This window comes from Equus asinus, chromosome 1 (assembly GCF_041296235.1).
Source record: "Equus asinus isolate D_3611 breed Donkey chromosome 1, EquAss-T2T_v2, whole genome shotgun sequence".
NCBI classification, from domain to species: Eukaryota; Metazoa; Chordata; class Mammalia; order Perissodactyla; family Equidae; genus Equus; species Equus asinus.
Window position 1 is genome coordinate 111,832,582 of NC_091790.1, and position 18,196 is coordinate 111,850,777.

The 18,196-nt window shown below is 39.4% G+C and overlaps 1 protein-coding gene across 2 annotated transcripts in view; it reads left to right on the plus strand.

The window, feature by feature from the left end:
• RELN (reelin) overlaps positions 1–18,196 on the plus strand; it is a 466,017-nt gene that overhangs the window by 430,749 nt on the left and 17,072 nt on the right. For both annotated transcript variants that reach the window (XM_070505680.1, XM_014831901.3), the window contains exons 50-59: positions 350–606; positions 4,043–4,197; positions 5,250–5,464; positions 7,632–7,809; positions 9,997–10,172; positions 10,317–10,423; positions 11,685–11,927; positions 12,515–12,690; positions 16,428–16,501; positions 17,301–17,462. In XM_070505680.1, the coding sequence (XP_070361781.1) occupies positions 350–606; positions 4,043–4,197; positions 5,250–5,464; positions 7,632–7,809; positions 9,997–10,172; positions 10,317–10,423; positions 11,685–11,927; positions 12,515–12,690; positions 16,428–16,501; positions 17,301–17,462 (1,743 nt within the window). The remainder of the gene's footprint in view (positions 1–349; positions 607–4,042; positions 4,198–5,249; positions 5,465–7,631; positions 7,810–9,996; positions 10,173–10,316; positions 10,424–11,684; positions 11,928–12,514; positions 12,691–16,427; positions 16,502–17,300; positions 17,463–18,196) is intronic.

Consider the following 18,196-nt stretch of genomic DNA (forward strand, 5'->3'; position numbering starts at 1 on the left):
CAATCTAGCGTCCATATTCCCAGCAAATTGCTGGTACTCGTGGGAGTAGAATGAAATCAAGGTGCCAGGGAAAGGAAACAGATGAAACCAACCCCTAGGTGACAGAAAAAAAGTCAATATTGTTTTATGTCTACCAAAGCACATGTACTCTAGGCCTGCAGATCCGGAGGGGCCCTAGGCAAGCAGAAAATGGTGGAGCCCCTCTAAGACCTGCCCAGGGACCGTTAGAGTAAACAGGTAGCTCCTCATCCACCATGTGACTTGCAATCTTATCTTAATTGTAACAATCTTTTACTGGGGGAGGACAGTTGACAAGACTTTTCCCACCCCCACCATCATTTTCTTACAGATTTGTGAATATCCTTCTCCCTCCTGATGCGAAGGAGATCGCTACTCGCTTCCGCTGGTGGCAGCCCAGACACGACGGCCTGGATCAGAACGACTGGGCCATCGACAACGTCCTCATCTCGGGCTCTGCCGACCAGAGGACGGTGATGCTGGACACCTTCAGCAGCGCCCCGGTGCCCCAGCATGAGCGCTCGCCCGCGGACGCCGGCCCCGTTGGGAGAATCGCTTTCGACATGTTTATGGAGGACAAAACTGCAGGTAAATTTTCCTGTAAATAAGAATCCAGTGGAAATGCAGGTGGATTGGGGTCTTTTCAAAAGAGGAGAATGTGGAGCCTTTTCCAGGTTCTCAACGGGAACAGGAACAGGGAAAGTGGTGTCACCCTTTTGGTTCTCTCAGCCTTCCTGGTTTACAGGGTAACTCAATCTTTTCTTTCATTCAAGCCAGCAACTGTGTTTTAATAAATAGCATTCTATAATTTGATTAACAGAATAATTTTCTTCTCTTAGAACCTTTTCATTTCTGTGTTTCCTGTTTTCTACTTTAGGTAGAAAGCCAATATTCCCTGGTCATGTGTTTTAATATCCAAAGATAAGTGTTGTGTTTTGCTGTGGGTCAGATGCGTTGGTGATGGCGTGTCATGTCTCCATGTCCAAGGTCCGCTTGTTCCTCTTCTTTCTCGTTAGGAGAGGCCCAGTGCTCCTGGTGAACTAGGAAGGATCTCTTCGTGCTGTTCTTATTTTTAATATCTTGTTGTCTTTTCATTTCTTAACACTATTCTGGACACTTTCTTTTAAAGTCGTGTCCTATTAAGCACGTGGCTTTGTCATGCCGCAACCTTGGCCATACTACATAAAATATTGTATCTTGAGATAAAGTAGTGATGTTTAATTATACGACCCATACCAACACTGCAAGTGTTATCTGAACAGTAAAAATAGATATGGATATTAAAATCACCACTGTAGATTCATCAGACAGTGGGCAGACAGTGGGACTGTGTCACACCCAACTCAGCGCTAGAATCCTGCACAGAAAGGACAATCTGGATGGATTTTACAATAAGACTGGTAAGAACCTCCAAGACGAATGAAACCTATGCTGAAAAAATCTGAAGTCTAAGAAATTTTAGTCATTAAAAATACTTAATTATTAATATTATAAAAGTAATAACATGTTCAAAGTGTGAATTTTAGAAAATACAGAAAATCATGAAGATGAAAATAAAAACACACCGAGGATAACCATTGTCAATATTTTGGTATTTTTCTCAGAGTCTTTTTTTCTGTGCCTTTATATAAACATATTTTTAACAAAATTATAATCTTAAATTATACATATTTTGTAGCCGGCTTTTTTTCATTTAGAATTAAATCTTGATCATTTTCCCATGTCCTTGAGTATCTTTGAAAATGTAGTTTTAATAGCTGTATAATATTCCATCATAATTTTTTTATTTTGACATTGTTGAATATTTAGATGAATTATTCTCATTTATTTATTAGTATGTCACATGGCATAGCGGTATAACTGAAAATAGTTAATAAAAGTCACTCTTTTAAATAGAAAAAGTTTAAAATGTTCTTCACTATCAAGTAGTCTTATTCTCTTAAGAAGGTTATGGAGGAGATTTACTTACATAGATCTGGCTCAGAACTTTGCTAAGTTACTCATTTATTTTTCCCTGTGTGGTGGTTACATAAGTGAGTTTATGATCAGAGAATAATGTGAGCACTGCTTCTGTATGAATAAAAGCGAATACGGATTATTTTTCAAGTACCTCAAATACCGATGTTTACGTTAGCCTTAAATGGTGATGTACAATTGAAGGAACAAATTTTCTGGCTTCTCCTTGTCTTGCAAAAATGGTGTTCCTAGAACTGTACTCTCTACTTACGGAGGAAGTTTCTGATATTGCAGAAGAGACTGATGAGTTCATTGATTGATGTAAGCCCTCTTTCATCAGGATTGCAGACTTCTTGCATAAAATAAAATATGTACCCCAGAATCAACTGGCTCAGGGTATTCTTAGTGGAATTCAAATTTCTATGTGCTTTGACTCTTGAGTCCTGTATCTGTGAGAGAGGATTAAATGTATCTCCAAACCCCATGAATGAAATCTAGCAGATAGTGGCATTGTGGGAGACATTTGAATCCCAGAGATGAACTGCTTCTTCTACAGGTGTATGTTGTGCTCAGGCAAAATCAAAAAGACACAACACAGGTGACAGCTGAATTCCAGTTAAATTGTGTGGTCCCTTCTCGGACTCCTCTGAGGCTATCCCACTCCATGACTTACACAGTTGCCCCAGGCCTCCAGTTGCACCTGTTCACCTCCTCTGTAAATGCTGGAGCTAACCAGGACACTGTCAGAGAAAAGTCGGACGTATAAAATCAAAGTATATTGTGAATTGGATGCAACTTATGGATACTTTTAATTTCCAACCTTTCTGGTATAAAATGATGATGTTAACAATACCTCTTCCAGAAGAGAAAGGGAATTGTGAGGGATTTTCCTGTATGTGTGTATGTGTTTGAGAGAGAGAGAGAGAGAGAGACAATAGGATAGACTGTGCACTAGTCAAGTCATAATCTTGCTGCTCAAATTTTCCTTAGACTCTTACAAGCTTTTTTCTAATCACTTTACTGAGATATAATTGACCTACAAAAAGCTGTAGATGTTTAATGTATACAACTTGATGAGTTTGGAGGTAAGTGTGTACCCATGAAACCTTCACCACAATCAAGGACATAAATTTATCAATCACCTCCAAGTTTCCTCCCACACCGCCCCTTTTTTTTTTTTTGAAGATTTTATTTTTTCCTTTTTCTCCCCAAAGCCCCCCCAGTACATACTTGTATATTCTTCGTTGTGGGTCCTTCTAGTTGTGGTATGTGGGACGCTGCCTCAGCGTGGTTTGATGAGCAGTGCCATGTCCGCGCCCAGGATTCGAACCAACGAAACACTGGGCCGCCTGCAGCGGAGCGCGCGAACTTAACCACTCGGCCACGGGGCCAGCCCCCACCGCCCCTTTTTTTTTAATATTGGTTTTTCTGTTACGGTAAGAGCATGAAATGTAAGATCTACCCTCTGAGCAAAGCTTAAGTATATCATACAGTGTTGCTAACCATGGGCCATATGTTGTACGGTAGGTCTCCAGAACTTAGTCGCCTTGCCTTACTGAAACTTTGCGCCCTCTGACTGACACTTCCCCATTTCTCCCTCCTCCCAGCCCCTAGTAACCACCATTCTACCCTCTGGTTCTATGAGTTTGACTGTTACAATTTTTTTCATTACTCAGATGATACTACCAGAATTTGAGTAGAAGCAGCTAACTAACTTCCCTGTCGTGTTACTAAAAATTCTTTCTCTTTAGATCTGCCTAAAAAGTTAAACGTCTGCCAGAAAAAAATAGATATGCATTCCCCTTTGTTTTTCATTTATAACACGTACAATACACTCTTTTTTTCCCAAAGGTAGAGTTGCTAATATCAGATAGTAGATATTTATCAACCTCCCAGTATCCATCCATGTTCCTAAAACAAGGTGCTTACGTTAGTGTTTTGTCTGTGGTGTGTGTAACATATTATAAGAAAGATTCCTACTTAATTCTGGATCTTGCTTCAAGTGAAAATTTGCCTCAAGTATTTTTGTCATAAATTTGTCATAAAATTTTTGTGTTTTTTTTTTAAGTGAATGAGCATTGGCTATTCCATGATGATTGTACCGTAGAAAGGTTCTGTGACTCTCCTGATGGTGTCATGATTTGTGGCAGTCATGATGGAAGAGAAGTGTATGCAGTGACCCACGACCTGACCCCTGCGGAAGACTGGATCATGCAGTTCAAGGTGACAATGTTACGGCCTCAATTACATAAATAACCATACAGTAGCGATATAAAAATGAGAAAAAACTCTAGAGACAAAGACCATATAATATTTCATTCACCTAATATATACTTTGAAAAATAAAATTTACTATTAAGGTAATATACATCTCAACGGGATATAACTTAATGATTACAAGTATTTTATTTCTGAACTATTTCAAGTTGAATCTTTCATAAGAGTAAATGTGGCTCTGCTCGCGATTAAACACTGATAGAGCAAAATATTGATAATAAAAATGTAGGATACTGATTTCAATTCCCTGAATTTAAACCATTATATGACTTAGGGAATTTTTTCCTTTAAGAAAAGATTAAAGCTATTATGGTTATATCTACTTTTTTTTACAAGAGCATTTTGATGTTTCTGGAGAAAGAAAATTATAGAAAACAAAGACGTGATTAACATTAATGTCGTCATCAATTTTGGCCAAGATTTTATGTCAACGGATTTATTCTGTCTACCTCAATCCCACTGTATGAGCAGTAAATGTTGCATGATGACTGTCCCCATCAGATAGGTGCTGTGCCTTATTAAAAGGACCCTCTGTTATCACTTCATTGCATCTTACTTCTAGCTGAAAGTGATTTATTGAGAGTCATAAATTGTATGACAAAACAGTAAACTTGGTAAAGCTGTTAGCAATCCTTCTTGGTCGAGCGTTCTGCCAAATAGAAGTGCCAGACCATTAGCACAACAAACAACAATTTGTAAGAGTGGGCCCGGGCCTTCCAAGGCAACCAGCCAGCCATGGCAGAAGCCCAGGTTTCAGCTTTTCTCCAAATTCCCCGCACAATGTATTTGGCACTTTCCATAGTTTGTCACCTTGGGCAACCACGTCGACTGCCCCATCCGTCAGAAGAGCAAATCTTGAACCTGAAAGTACAAGATGGATGTGGTACGCTGTCTGTCAAGTGATCAGCAGCTTTCTTGCTGTCAAGTCCTAAGGCCTAAGAGCAGAAACATGTAATATTGTTTTAATATCTTAACAGTCTTGCTTTTCTGTTTGTTAGATCTCTGTTGGATGTAAAGTGTCTGAAAAAGTTGCCCAGAATCAAATTCATGTGCAATATTCTACTGACTTCGGTGTGAGCTGGAATTATCTGGTCCCTCAGTGCTTGCCTGCAGACCCGAAATGCTCTGGAAGTGTTTCCCAGCCATCTGTATTCTTCCCAACTAAAGGGTGGAAAAGAATCACCTACCCACTTCCTGAAAGCTTAGTGGGAAAGTAAGTAGAAAATTAAAATAAAGCCTGCTTCCAAGGATCCAGAGGGAGATTAGGGACATGGTTGTCAAGCCTGAAATTGTGCATAATTGTGGGTAAAATGCTCTCTTCCTCCCTAACTCTAAAGGTTCTCTAATTGGTGACCTCCATGAGGAGCTCACTTGAAGGAGACCTCAAGTTGTAATCCTCAATGGACCTTGGCGGTCCCTTCCATTTTCCACACCTCAGTGTCTGCAAATGGGGAGAGAGCAACAGTGAAGGCCTTGAAGCCAGATGAAAAGGTGTATGCTACCTTATGGACCTTATCCACTGTGGTCCACCGTGCACCATACACTTTCCACGTTACTGCCTTGTCAACCCGTGATAGACGGAGCCAAGAACAAATCCTAACTCATCATCATATCTGTACAGATCCTAACTCTTCATGCTAATTGTATATGTGTGGTTTGTAGGTTTCATTTTTCTCTTATGAAAACATTGTGTTCTGTACCTGTTGTGAAAAGTAATTAGCCTGGAGCAGTAGTGAACCAAGATAATTAAACTGTTCTCTGAAAAGTCTGTAAGTTAATTTAAGGCGATTCTAAAACATTTCCCTTCAAATGAAAAATGAGGGAAAAAGATACCCTAAAGAAAATGACAGGTGTACTTCCACCATATGAATCATAGAGTCTGGCTAAATGAAGAACCTTCTTGTGAAACAGAATTGTGGTATCTGATCAGAACACATAGAGCCTTTGAATAAGGTGCTGACACACAGCTTTCCCGGTGTCCCACAGATGTCATTTACTACCTGCCCACTCACAGTTTTCTGGAAGAAATATAAAGAACTTAGTCAATTAATATGCCAGGAAACTAAATCAGGACACTTTCAGCTACAAGTGAAAAAAAAACAATTCAAACTGGCTCAGTTAAAAATGAAATGTATTATAACTATAATTTAAAAAATCCAAAGATAAGTGGACTCCTCTAGGATTGGTTGGTTCACAAGGTCAACAGGGTCTTCAAGGACATTGTTATTTCTTACTCTTTTACTCTTACTCTTACTGTTTGCTCCACTGTCCACACATTGATGTCATACTCAGCCTTCAGGCTGGTTCCCCTCACGAACGTAGACGGCTTCCAGAAAACTGGAGCAGAATGCATCTTTGCCCATGTCCAGTGAGAGAGAGAGTTACCTTTCTTTCAGACAGAGCTGGAGCAAGCACCTCCCTGCATTGCATTGGTACCAGTTAGCTCAAGAAGGCCCATTCCTGGCCCAGTCAGTAGGTAGGGGAGTTAGATTATGAGGATATCCCATATGACTCATCTGGGGTGAATCGGATGCTGGGGAACCAGCAAAACATCATCGCCTCAGCTTCCCCCTCCCGTTCTCATTTTTAGTAACGAGGCATAATTTACATTCGGTAAAATGCACACATCTTAACTGTTTAGCAAAATAGGTTCTTACCATTATGTAACCCGTGTAACCACCACATAGAACAAGATAGAGAACATTTACGTCACCCCAGAAAGTCCGCTCATGCACTTTGTGCTCTGCACCAAACTAGTGCGACGTATTTTAATCTAAGGTTAATTATGTGGCTTGTATTTTCCCCAGAAGACAGAGAAGAACAGTGATGAAATTAAAATCTCAGGGAAATTGTCCTTTAATATAACCCTGTCGAAATTGTTTTCTAATTAGCGGAATTAACTCTGATAATATAGATTATCTTTGGGGAATTCAGAAGTTGCCGTTTCCCCGTCACCCGAGGGCTGTGTGTACACTGACAAGGATTCACTCACTTTCTGTACGGGTTTCAGAAATGCAGCTAATGAACCTAAATCGTGTTGCAACCTCTGGACTCCAGTACACAAGGAACCTGATTTATGATGGTTACAGATTTGCATTTTAAAATGTTCCTATTGCTTGAAATAGGGATTCTGCTGTATTTTCATTTTCTTTTACAAGTTTGCTCACATATTATAAAATTGAAATGAAGCTAGCTTTAGACTTCCATTACGAGAAATAGAAAAATAATGGCAGTCAGAAAATATTTTTCATTAACCCACTTGGTCCGGTCACAGTGGCTTCAGTGTTTTTTTCTCTTGAGCACTGCATGTACACGCAGGAAAGTGGACTTGAATCAAGTTAACGTGTGGTTTTCCCTCCTTTGCTTTGTGTTGCCTCTAGTCCAGTCAGGTTTAGGTTCTATCAGAAGTACTCAGACGTGCAGTGGGCCATCGATAATTTCTACCTGGGCCCCGGATGCTTGGACAACTGCAGAGGCCATGGAGACTGCTTGAAGGAGCAGTGCATCTGTGACCCGGGATACTCGGGGCCCAACTGCTACCTGACGCACACTCTGAAGGTAATGTTAAGGCCCCGGGGGAAGCATTTACCCACGTCGCAGGCCACGCCTTAAGAACCAATTTAAGCGTGAGGCTAATAGCTTCTAACAACGTTCTTTGGGCCCCCAGGAAATAGATACTTTGGATGGAAACTAAAAAAATATGTCTTGGGTGTCTTAGATACAAGAATATTGGGATCAAGGTCCAGTACAATTTACCCAATTTATAAAATAAACCAGATTTTATGGATTAACTATCATAAATACTCTTTCTTTTTAAAAGCAGACTTTTAAAGTCAATTTTAAGCCTTCTTTACTTCACTTTTTCAGTAGATGTTCTGTTGGAAGGAAGATATTATTGTTATGAAATAAAACAACATAGATACATTATCACAAAAAATTTTTTTTAGAAAAGCCTAAACAATACCTGAATTATTGTTCAGAAAATTCAGTGTTCTGCTTAGCTGACTGCTGAAACGTGGCTGTGTATTAAGAATGGAGATGTCATTCTTGAAGCTTTAGCTGCGGCATCATTATTTAATATGCCAAGCAAATGCAGTTGTCCAACACAGTTGCCATATATGCATTCTATTTCTGTGAATAAATATTATGCATTCATCACTTCAATAACAGAAAAGTGATTAAGCTAAAAAAAGCACCAGTGATTAAAATTGAGCATATTAAGTATCAAACAGTGTAAATAAAACCTGTTCTGTATGTTCTTTTTCTACAATACTTCAGCAACTTTGGAATTGATAAATTAAAAAAAATAAAGTTGTGCAAGGCTCACTTGTGTCTGAAGATGTTAGTGTATTTATTCAAATAAGATTACATAATCAACTGAGAGTATAACATGAGAAACAGAGCCATAGACAATGAATAAACTAAAAAAAAACCCCTAGTTTCTTTCATGAGCGTTCAAATCTCATTAGCCTTCCTCAGTTGGATAAGAAATTGTACAGCTCTGTATTAACCCTGATTCAAACCTTCCTAACAAGAGTTCACAAGGTTAAGGATGCACACCTTCTGACTCGTGCGTTCGTACATGTCAACCTCTATTTATAAAATTGCGTTTATTTGCTAACAGTAGAGACATCAGGAATGATGGACCACATGACTACATGTCTTTAACTATAGAGATGATTATGTTCTAAGTTTGTGGAACAGAGGGTCTATTTAAATCGTTTTAACTACACAATAAGAGAGCAACTAGACGTCTCTCCTAAAGATGTGAAAAAGTATACGGTTTTTCTGTATACACTTACTGCAGTTGCAACTGTAACAAATTGTTTTCATGATAAATATCCATCACTTAAAAAAAAAAGCCAAATAATCATGCCTCAACCCAATGCAAAACTGTATTATGGATAAAATGAATGTACTATGGAGAAAATGCATAGAAAATCAAGATCTTGACTATGATGTGATAGGATGAAGTAATTTGACATAAAATATAGCCGTAATGAACCCTAGTATTTTATTTATCTACTCTCTTTGGACAATAGACTAGTCTTGGTTGTTGGTCATTCTTGGTTAAAAGGATAAACTGGAGACCCAGGGAGAATATTTTTTCTAGATTTTGAGTACTTCTCCCCATCTTCCTGTTTCTGGGCCCTGATAAACATGTGAAAAGTCTTTCAAGTTGCCTTCCAAGGTGACTTTTGACTTCACACGGAAGGCTTTGTATTCAGATGTCCTTTCCTAACCATATAGACATTCTAAGCTCACTCTGTGCTGGAAGCTGAGGGCCCTGGTTGCCTAAAGTGGTAGGGGGTACACACTCCACGGGGAACGAGATAATCCATTGGGGAATGTTAGCCAAAAAGTGCCAGAATACCTGTTAGATCTTATTTCTTTAAGGTTTCAATTTTTGTGCAAGTAAATATATATATTTTGGGAGTATATGCTCAAGTAACTTTTTACAAATAGGAGTATTACTATACTCAGCTTTACAATTGTTTTAAGATTCTCTCCAGACTTTAAATTCCCTTAGTAAACATTATTTAAGCAGTTTAAATGACCTTCAATATATGATGGAAGAGAACATTGTGGAGATATCCTGTTGTGGTTTTTCATATCTTTGGAAATGCATTTGAAATCAGCTTTGATTTTTTAAAGTCTAAGATGCAACTCTGTATTGTCTTCAGCATTCCATAGTTATTATCTCAAATCGTTATTTTTAACCACTTGCCTCCTATTTTTTCCCAGACTTTCCTGAAGGAGCGCTTTGACAGTGAAGAAATCAAGCCTGATTTATGGATGTCCTTAGAAGGTGGAAGTACTTGTACCGAGTGCGGGATCCTTGCTGAGGACACTGCACTCTATTTTGGGGGATCCACTGTGAGACAAGCTATTACTCAAGATTTGGATCTCAGAGGAGCAAAGTAAGTCCATTTTTTGGTAATTTTATCTCAATATAGCAAATTGGCCCAAAGCAAGGAACACACGTGTAGAAGAAGTTGTCATCCAGGACTTGAGTAGACTTTTGTAATTAACTGTTCTGATGGGTAATATGTGCTTGCATTCAGATTCCTGCAATACTGGGGGCGCATCGGGAGCGAGAACAACATGACCTCCTGCCATCGGCCCGTCTGCCGGAAGGAAGGCGTGCTATTGGACTACTCTACCGACGGAGGCACGTTTCAGGGGCGAAAGCTGCACCTTTCAGTGGATTCCCAAATTCCATCCAAGGCCTCTCAGAAAAGTCTCTGCAAAACGTTGCTGACTTTGCAATGCAGATAGTGAAAGTCACAAAGAGAAAGCCACAGATTTTAGTTGCATTACATGTTCCATACATATGACTTCTGTGTTATGCAAAATCTACCCCAAAAGGGACAAGAGAGAAAACACATTAAAAAAATAAGTCTCCAGGGGCTGCCCCAGTGGCTTAGTGGTTGAGTTCGTGCTCTCCGCTTCCGCAGCCAAGGGTTCGTTGGTTCAGATCCTGTGCATGGACCTACACACTGCTCGTCAGGCCATGCTGTGGTGGCATCCCACATGCAAAATAGAGGAAGATTGGCACAGATTTAGCTCAGGGCCAGTCTTCCTCATCAAAAATAAATAAATAAAAATAAGCTTCTAAATGTTATGGAAAAATTCTCTATGCTTAACTGAAGTTTGATTCTAAATGATACAACTGAGAAATAAATTTTGTATGATTTTGCAAGTAAAAGATAATTTTAAAAACATTTTTAAAGCATTTTAAAAAGCTTTTGTGAGAACAAGCAAGTAATAAATGCTGTATAGAATCTGTAAGAAAACTTTATTAATTGGGAAAGAAGATAGTCTGAATTTGTGAGTCTGTCATGGACTATTTTAATAAAATCCTGTTTTATTTTGAAGTAGCTGGAACCAGACCAGTAACCTTTAGAAAATCAGCTTTAGCAGATAGATAATCATTCTTAACTAGCAGGTAAATAGATGGTCCTAAATATTTTAGGTTATTCGAAAGATGTTCTTAAGTAATTTAAACATCCCACCTACGGTCTTAAGACCGATAAGAGAGAAACTTTACATCAGTCCAACAAATTGCAAATTGTATAGCTGTATTTTAAAATACTAGGAGTTCTTGTATAGAAACATGCAAAACATGGGTGTGTCTCATTGTTTATGAGAAATAATGCATATAGGAATCTAGAATAAAATTTTAAAAGCATAACATTTAATTTTTACTTCAATGTTTAATTTTTGGTCAGTTATTTCTAAATACCCTTCCCCTCATATCATCAGCCTCTTTTTGAAACCATATTTGTTGAACACTTACATTAAAGTCAGTGAAATGAATTCTTCTTACCTGGTGGAAGATTTCTTTGGGAAGCGTACAGTAGCTGCAGTCTACTGGCGGTTTGTGGGGATTTTCCAGATAGGTTACTGTGTTGGTGTATCTGTTATTATAGGAATTACTTGGACTTTGCTGCACGAGATGGATTATCAGAAATACATTTCTGTTAGACACGACTACATACTTCTTCCTGAGGATGCCCTCACCAACACAACTCGACTTCGCTGGTGGCAGCCTTTTGTGATCAGCAATGGACTTGTGGTCTCCGGGGTGGAGCGTGCTCAGTGGGCGCTGGACAACATTTTGATTGGTGGCGCGGAAATCAATCCCAGTCAGCTGGTCGACACCTTTGATGATGGTAAGCAACGAGACGCTGAACACTCCTTCCTGTGAGCCTCCTGTCTGCTTGTGTCTTCAGATGAGTTGCAACATGAAAAGCATTTAGAAGAGAGCCTAGGACGTAGTCACTGCTCAGCAGATGTTAGCTGTTATTCTGCCCAATGGCTTATAAATCTTCAAGGTTGGCTGCTTGTTGAAATGTCAACTGAGAGTTTAATGAATCTTGTTAAAGACAAAATATCCAGCTCTAAATATAATTTGAAATTTCAGTACCCCAAAATAATTTTAGTTTCTTTGGGAATTTCTATACCACAGAGATATACATTTCATTCGTTTAAAAGTGTACCGAGAAGAATTTTGCAATGGTGAAAGTTACCCAGACTAGCGATTACATTTTAAAAGTTGGGTGATCGTTATACAAGCACTTATTAATCTTTTCAAGATTTGATTTCTCATGTTGGATTTATATATTATACCAATTAAATAGAACAAATCAATCTTAAAGGGTAAGCAAAAAGCTAGAGTATAGACACTTAAGTAATACAACAATTAGCCAATCAGTTCAAGAGAATAATATACCATATTGCTCCCAATTTACCTTAACAGAAGGCACTTCCCACGAAGAAAACTGGAGTTTTTACCCTAATGCAGTAAGGACAGCAGGATTCTGTGGCAATCCATCCTTCCACCTTTACTGGCCAAATAAAAAGAAGGACAAGACTGACAACGCTCTCTCCTCCAGAGAACTCATTATACAGCCAGGATATATGATGCAATTTAAAGTAAGGGAGAGTGGCTCTTCCAAACAGAGTGTGGCATTACTCTTGGGGGGAGGGGCTGTGGGGAGGATGCTTTTTTTGGACAACTGTCAGGACATGATTGATTTCATTCGTTAAAAGAGACTTTGTCTGATGAGTAAAAGAAGTAACCTTTCACAAAGGCCTTTATCCCCTAGGTAGGATTATTTGAGCATAGATAAAATCTACAAATATTTTGGGACATAGCTAGAAATGTAACCATATTATATCTCATACATGTAATCTTGAGTTCACTTTCCCAAACTTTGAAAATGAAAAGTTCAAATAGGTACTTCTGCCTATTTCTCTCTTTTTCTCTGTCTCTCTCTCTTCTCCCTAGTCCTCTATCGCTTTCTCTTACTCTATGCCTATCTCACACATCAAGCCACTTTGCTTCTTAATCTATCCTTTTTCATTTTGTCTTTCTGTCTTTCTTTTGTCTCTGTCTTCCAAACACAAACCTGTACATTAACCCAGTTGTAACTTTAGAAATCCCCAAAGATGTAAAAAGGACTCTCAAATCTTTTAAATGCATGTTTTATTCATATAGAAGGATGGAAAGGAAGGCATAGGAGGTAATTAATAGCCAATCAGAGAGAAAGATGAAGTAGTATCAATTGATGTCTTTCTCACTGCAAAACACATTAAAAAGGGGCATTACAGAAATACAGTGTATTACTAGATCATTTTAAAGGCAGACATCGTCGTTCTAATGCCTTTATTTGAAAAGATGTGTTACAATGGCAGTTCATGGCAAGAATCCTTATTAGCAGAAATAAGAATGTATTCATTAGCAGAAATAAGAACTTCAAGGATTAAGGGAGGGAAATGAGTTGTTTAATCAGGATAGAGTTTCACTTTTGCAAGATGAAGAAGTTCTGGAGATCTGTTGCAAAAGAAAAGAGGTATTCACTCTTTCCCTCAGCTCTATGTTAAACTCTCCTTCTGGACTGGAGGGTGAGGCCAGCTCCCCAGATGCTGTCGCTCCCTCGGGACTATCCTTAACTTCATGGCGTGGAGGATGTTCAAGGTCACATCCAGTGTTACACCACCCCTAATTCTGAGCCCAGTCCTTTAAGAGTGAAGGTTTTGGGGCCAGCCCTGTGGCACAGTGGTTAAGTTCGGCACGCTCCGCTTCAGTGGTCCGGGGTCATGGGTTCAGATCCCAGGTGCAGACCTACACCTCTTGTCAGCCATGATGTGGCAGCGACCCACATACAAAATAGAGGAAGATTGGCACAGATGTTGGCTCAGGGTGAATCTTCCTCAGCAAAAAATAGAGTGAAGGTTTTCCCTCTACCAGGTGCACACTGTGGCCCATGTCAGAGTTGTCATATTTGATTGAGTTTATTGGGGGTTCTTTTGCTCCCTCTATCAACCCAGCACTGAAGAAACTGAAATTTTCTTCTTTACCTGAGTCTGTTTGTTTAAAAAAAAGAAAAGTTGATCCCCAGAAATTTAATAAGTCAAGTATCACCAAAGCTACATTTTTGAAAGTCACCATAGACTTTCTGATCCCTACATCCAACAGCTTTCACCCGTTCCTCGTCTTTTCTCAGACTTTCGTGTTACTGTAAATGCTCCACTAGATCAGAATCGCAATATATCAGTCAGACACTCCCCAAACACCAAGCCAGCTCTGGGCTCTATACTTATTTCCTTGTTCCTTGATCTTTCTAAATAAGGTCAGGCATGCAATCCCAGCCCATCCCACGCGTTTTCCCCCCATTGCCTCTCCTAACACTCTATAGAACTCCCTTTGCCCCACTTCTCTCCCTCAGGAAGAGTGCCCCACTGCTTGTGAGGGACTGTCCTCCCCCAGACCATGGATTGTTCTCCCTTGAATAAAGGACGTCAGCCTCTACTCAATTATTTTAGTTTTGTCGCTTGACAATCTCTGTACCATTTGACGCTGTTGTCCTTGCCCTCTCCAGCTCGTGAAATTCTCTTTCCCCTTGGCTTCTGGTTCTCTGCTGCTTCTCCTCCTACTTCCTTGACATCTCCTTCTTTTTCCTTTTTATCTCCTCTCCTTCCCTCAAACCTCTAAATGTCAGCATTTCTCAGTACTTCTCAGCTTTCTTCTCTCTATATAGATATTCTTACCACTGGGAATTTTATTTATCCTCTGGCTTCAAGTATTATATCTTTAAGAGCAATTCCCAAATTTGCATATCCAACCTTGACTGGCTCACCAACAATTAATTCAGTTTAATAGTCTGTGGACATTTCTACACCTTTGTCTTATTGGCACCTAAACTCGACATGTCTAACAGTGAACTTCATATCTTCCCTCCCCATACCAACTCCTCTTTCTTATTTCTGTTGATGACATTGATGACACCACCTTTCACCCTATTTCTTTCATCTCTTCACCTCTTCATCAGCTTTAAATTTTAAAATAGTCTTTAATTTTTCCCTTTTTTGCTTTTTACGTCTAATCAATTACTGCATCCTTTTCATTCTAATTCCCAGTGTTCCTGGTGCCCATCCCATTTTCTCTGTTTGCACTATTAACACCTCCCTTCTGGCCCTAATTAAATCAATAGCCCATTAACTCATCTTTTCTCCTCTAATCTGTCTCCACTCCCACCTGTCTTCAACGGCAGAGTCAGATTGATCTTTACAAAGCACAGCTCTGAGCACATCCTTCCGCTGCTCATAAACCCTTAATGATTCCCCATTGCCTACCAAATTAAGGTCAAACACCTTAGACTACAACTCATGGTGGGCCGACCTCGACCAAGCTTTCTAACCTTCTCTCCCAGTCTTCTGCAGACCCTGCATTCGGACCAAGGCATACCACGTGCTGTGCTCCGGACCTGCCACAGTGCTTTCCCACCTGCATGCTCACACCTCCTTCCCTCTAAATGTCCTTCTTCTATCTCCACCTGTCAGTCTCTCCCCTCACATTGGTGGCTCACATGCACCGTACTTGATGAATTATTTTCTAATCTGCTTAACCAAATACATTCTCTCCTTCCTATGAAGCACCCCAGCATTATATTTGCATCTCTTCTGATTTCCATTTCCATAATTGGAATATGCTTCTTATTCTCTCTCTGAAGCCAGGGTTATTTTATTCGTAAATGTATGGCCTGAAGTTTTGACCACTAACCTCCCCTAGTATCAGCACTGAGACAGGACTCATTGATTGAATAGATGATTAGGACTTAAATTTGAATCAGCAAATTTTTATAGCATTTATGCATTATTGAGTCAAACATTTAATTGCATATAATATGGGAAACTTTTATTCATATGGAAAAGGAAAAAAACCCTAAGAATGAATATTGAGTAATTAAAAATTGCTGTTTTTAATTACAAATAAAAATTCAATAGTAGTGCCAAGGAAGTTACGATATCATTGAAAATGTTTTCAACCAGTAATACTTTGAGTTTCTTTCCATTAATTCTCCAAATGTTACTTTTGTTTTGGCCAACTTATCTTTCCCAAATGTATGATTAATATGTTATACTAGTTAAGGAAATAGAAATAGTACTTTTTTAAACTTTTTAAATTATCATCTCCAAGCAAAATTGCATGGCTTTAACAGAACTCAAAAGAATGTGTTCTTGGTGCCATGGCGGGCTGCTCTGTGAAAGCTTCTCTGAATGTTTCTTGATTACTCATCAGAGTCGTAATGAAGAGAGATGGAATTCCTCATGAATGATAGGTGTCATTTAATCTTGCCTCATATATATATTGGTTGTTTGTGTTTTAGATTGTGGTGGGTTGTGAAGCCACTTCTTGTGGTGACCTTCATTCTGTAATGTTGGAGTACACTAAGGACGCAAGGTTTGTGAAACGATTTTTTACATTTCCTCCAAACCTGAATACACAATTCAAGTGGTTGTCTATTTTTAAGGCAACTGCTTATGGCAGAGCAACCTTTTGCATTAAAAGTGGCAGTTCATGTGTATTTCAAACTTCATTCATATAAAATTTATACATATGTCTTATTTTCACATTTTTCCTTCAAACCAAGAAAACTCAATTTTTGTACTAGGCTGCAGCCAACAAACTTTATATTTTAAAATAAGACTCTACATTTGTGCTCAAAGTAGAACTCCCTTTTATTCATGTTGCTCATTTTCAACCAACCCTAAGAAAAATTTGAATCATTGAAAAATCTGAATATGGTTTAGCCAGAGTCACATCTCGTAAGGCATGGAGCCAGGACTGAATAAAAGTCTGACATGGTGCGGTTGCCTTCTTAGGGTGTCATCTCCCACCACCACTTTCAAGATGAATTATAGTGAGTTAAGTGTGGGTAGACAGAGAGTATCATCAGTGGACTCCAGGTATATTTCTGGTAACAATATCAGTGGGAGGAAGCCGCTAAAACGCAGCATCATGCATGCTATTATTTTATTCTGTTGTCTGTGAATGTATTAATGTGCCTAGAAAGAGTTAGAATATATCTTATATGAAATAATTTTCTATTTTTATTTTTATTCTCTGTAATTAGAAATAGATATAGGAAAGATTCTTTAAAATATCTTCATTTAACCCAACCCAAAGCATTACCTTGACATTAGATGGGTCATATATTTCTCTTCAGAGTGGTCTAATGTAATCTCTCTGGCTTCTGCAGGTCCGATTCCTGGCAGCTGGTTCAGACCCAGTGCCTGCCTTCCTCTTCGAACAGCATCGGTTGCTCCCCCTTCCAGTTCCATGAAGCCACTATCTACAATGCTGTCAACAGCTCGAGCTGGAAGAGAGTCACCATTCAGCTGCCCGACCACGTCTCCTCCAGGTGGGTTGCCTGCTAAGGTAAACTTTGTGGAATTATCTGGCAGTCTCTACAGAGCTCCTAAGTGAGCTGAGAACAGCTGATAAAATGAGGCTAGAGTTTGGGTGCAGTAGTGCACTCTCCTCTCTTCTGCCCCATCTGTCACCAACCCATGCCCCCGAATCACAACCACACATCCCAAAAAGAAATCGGAAGAAATCAGATCTTATTTGTAAGTGATTTCTAGATCTCACGTTTTCTTTTGACTAAATACCACAGCACATGCCAAACTCAATCAGAGGCCCCAAATCAAAGATCCTCAAACAAATCTGTAGTTGGCACCATATCTGCCTGAGTGTCCTGTGCTCCCAAAGGCTGCACTGCTCATCCAGATACAAACAGCCCCTGGGGCGTGCAGGGCTGGCCCGGAGACACAAAGCCAGAGGATAAGCACGATGGAGTGCAGTCTTCCTGGAGCACATTCATTTTACTCAAAGATTGGGAAAATGAATCCAGCACTGTAGGAAGAATGGACACAGATTTATGATGGAATAGAATAGGAAATTCACATCAGAGTTTTGGGGAAGGCACAAGCTTCCAGAATGGCGTTTTGGGGGATGCTCCCAAAGTCTGAATATATACACATTCACTCACCTCTGCCCATCGGTGCTTCAGGGAGAAATCTGGGAGGCCCTTTTCTCAGGAATAGTCCCCCATCCCAGAAGCTAGAGGCTGGACGCAGCCCTGGGAAATCCAGC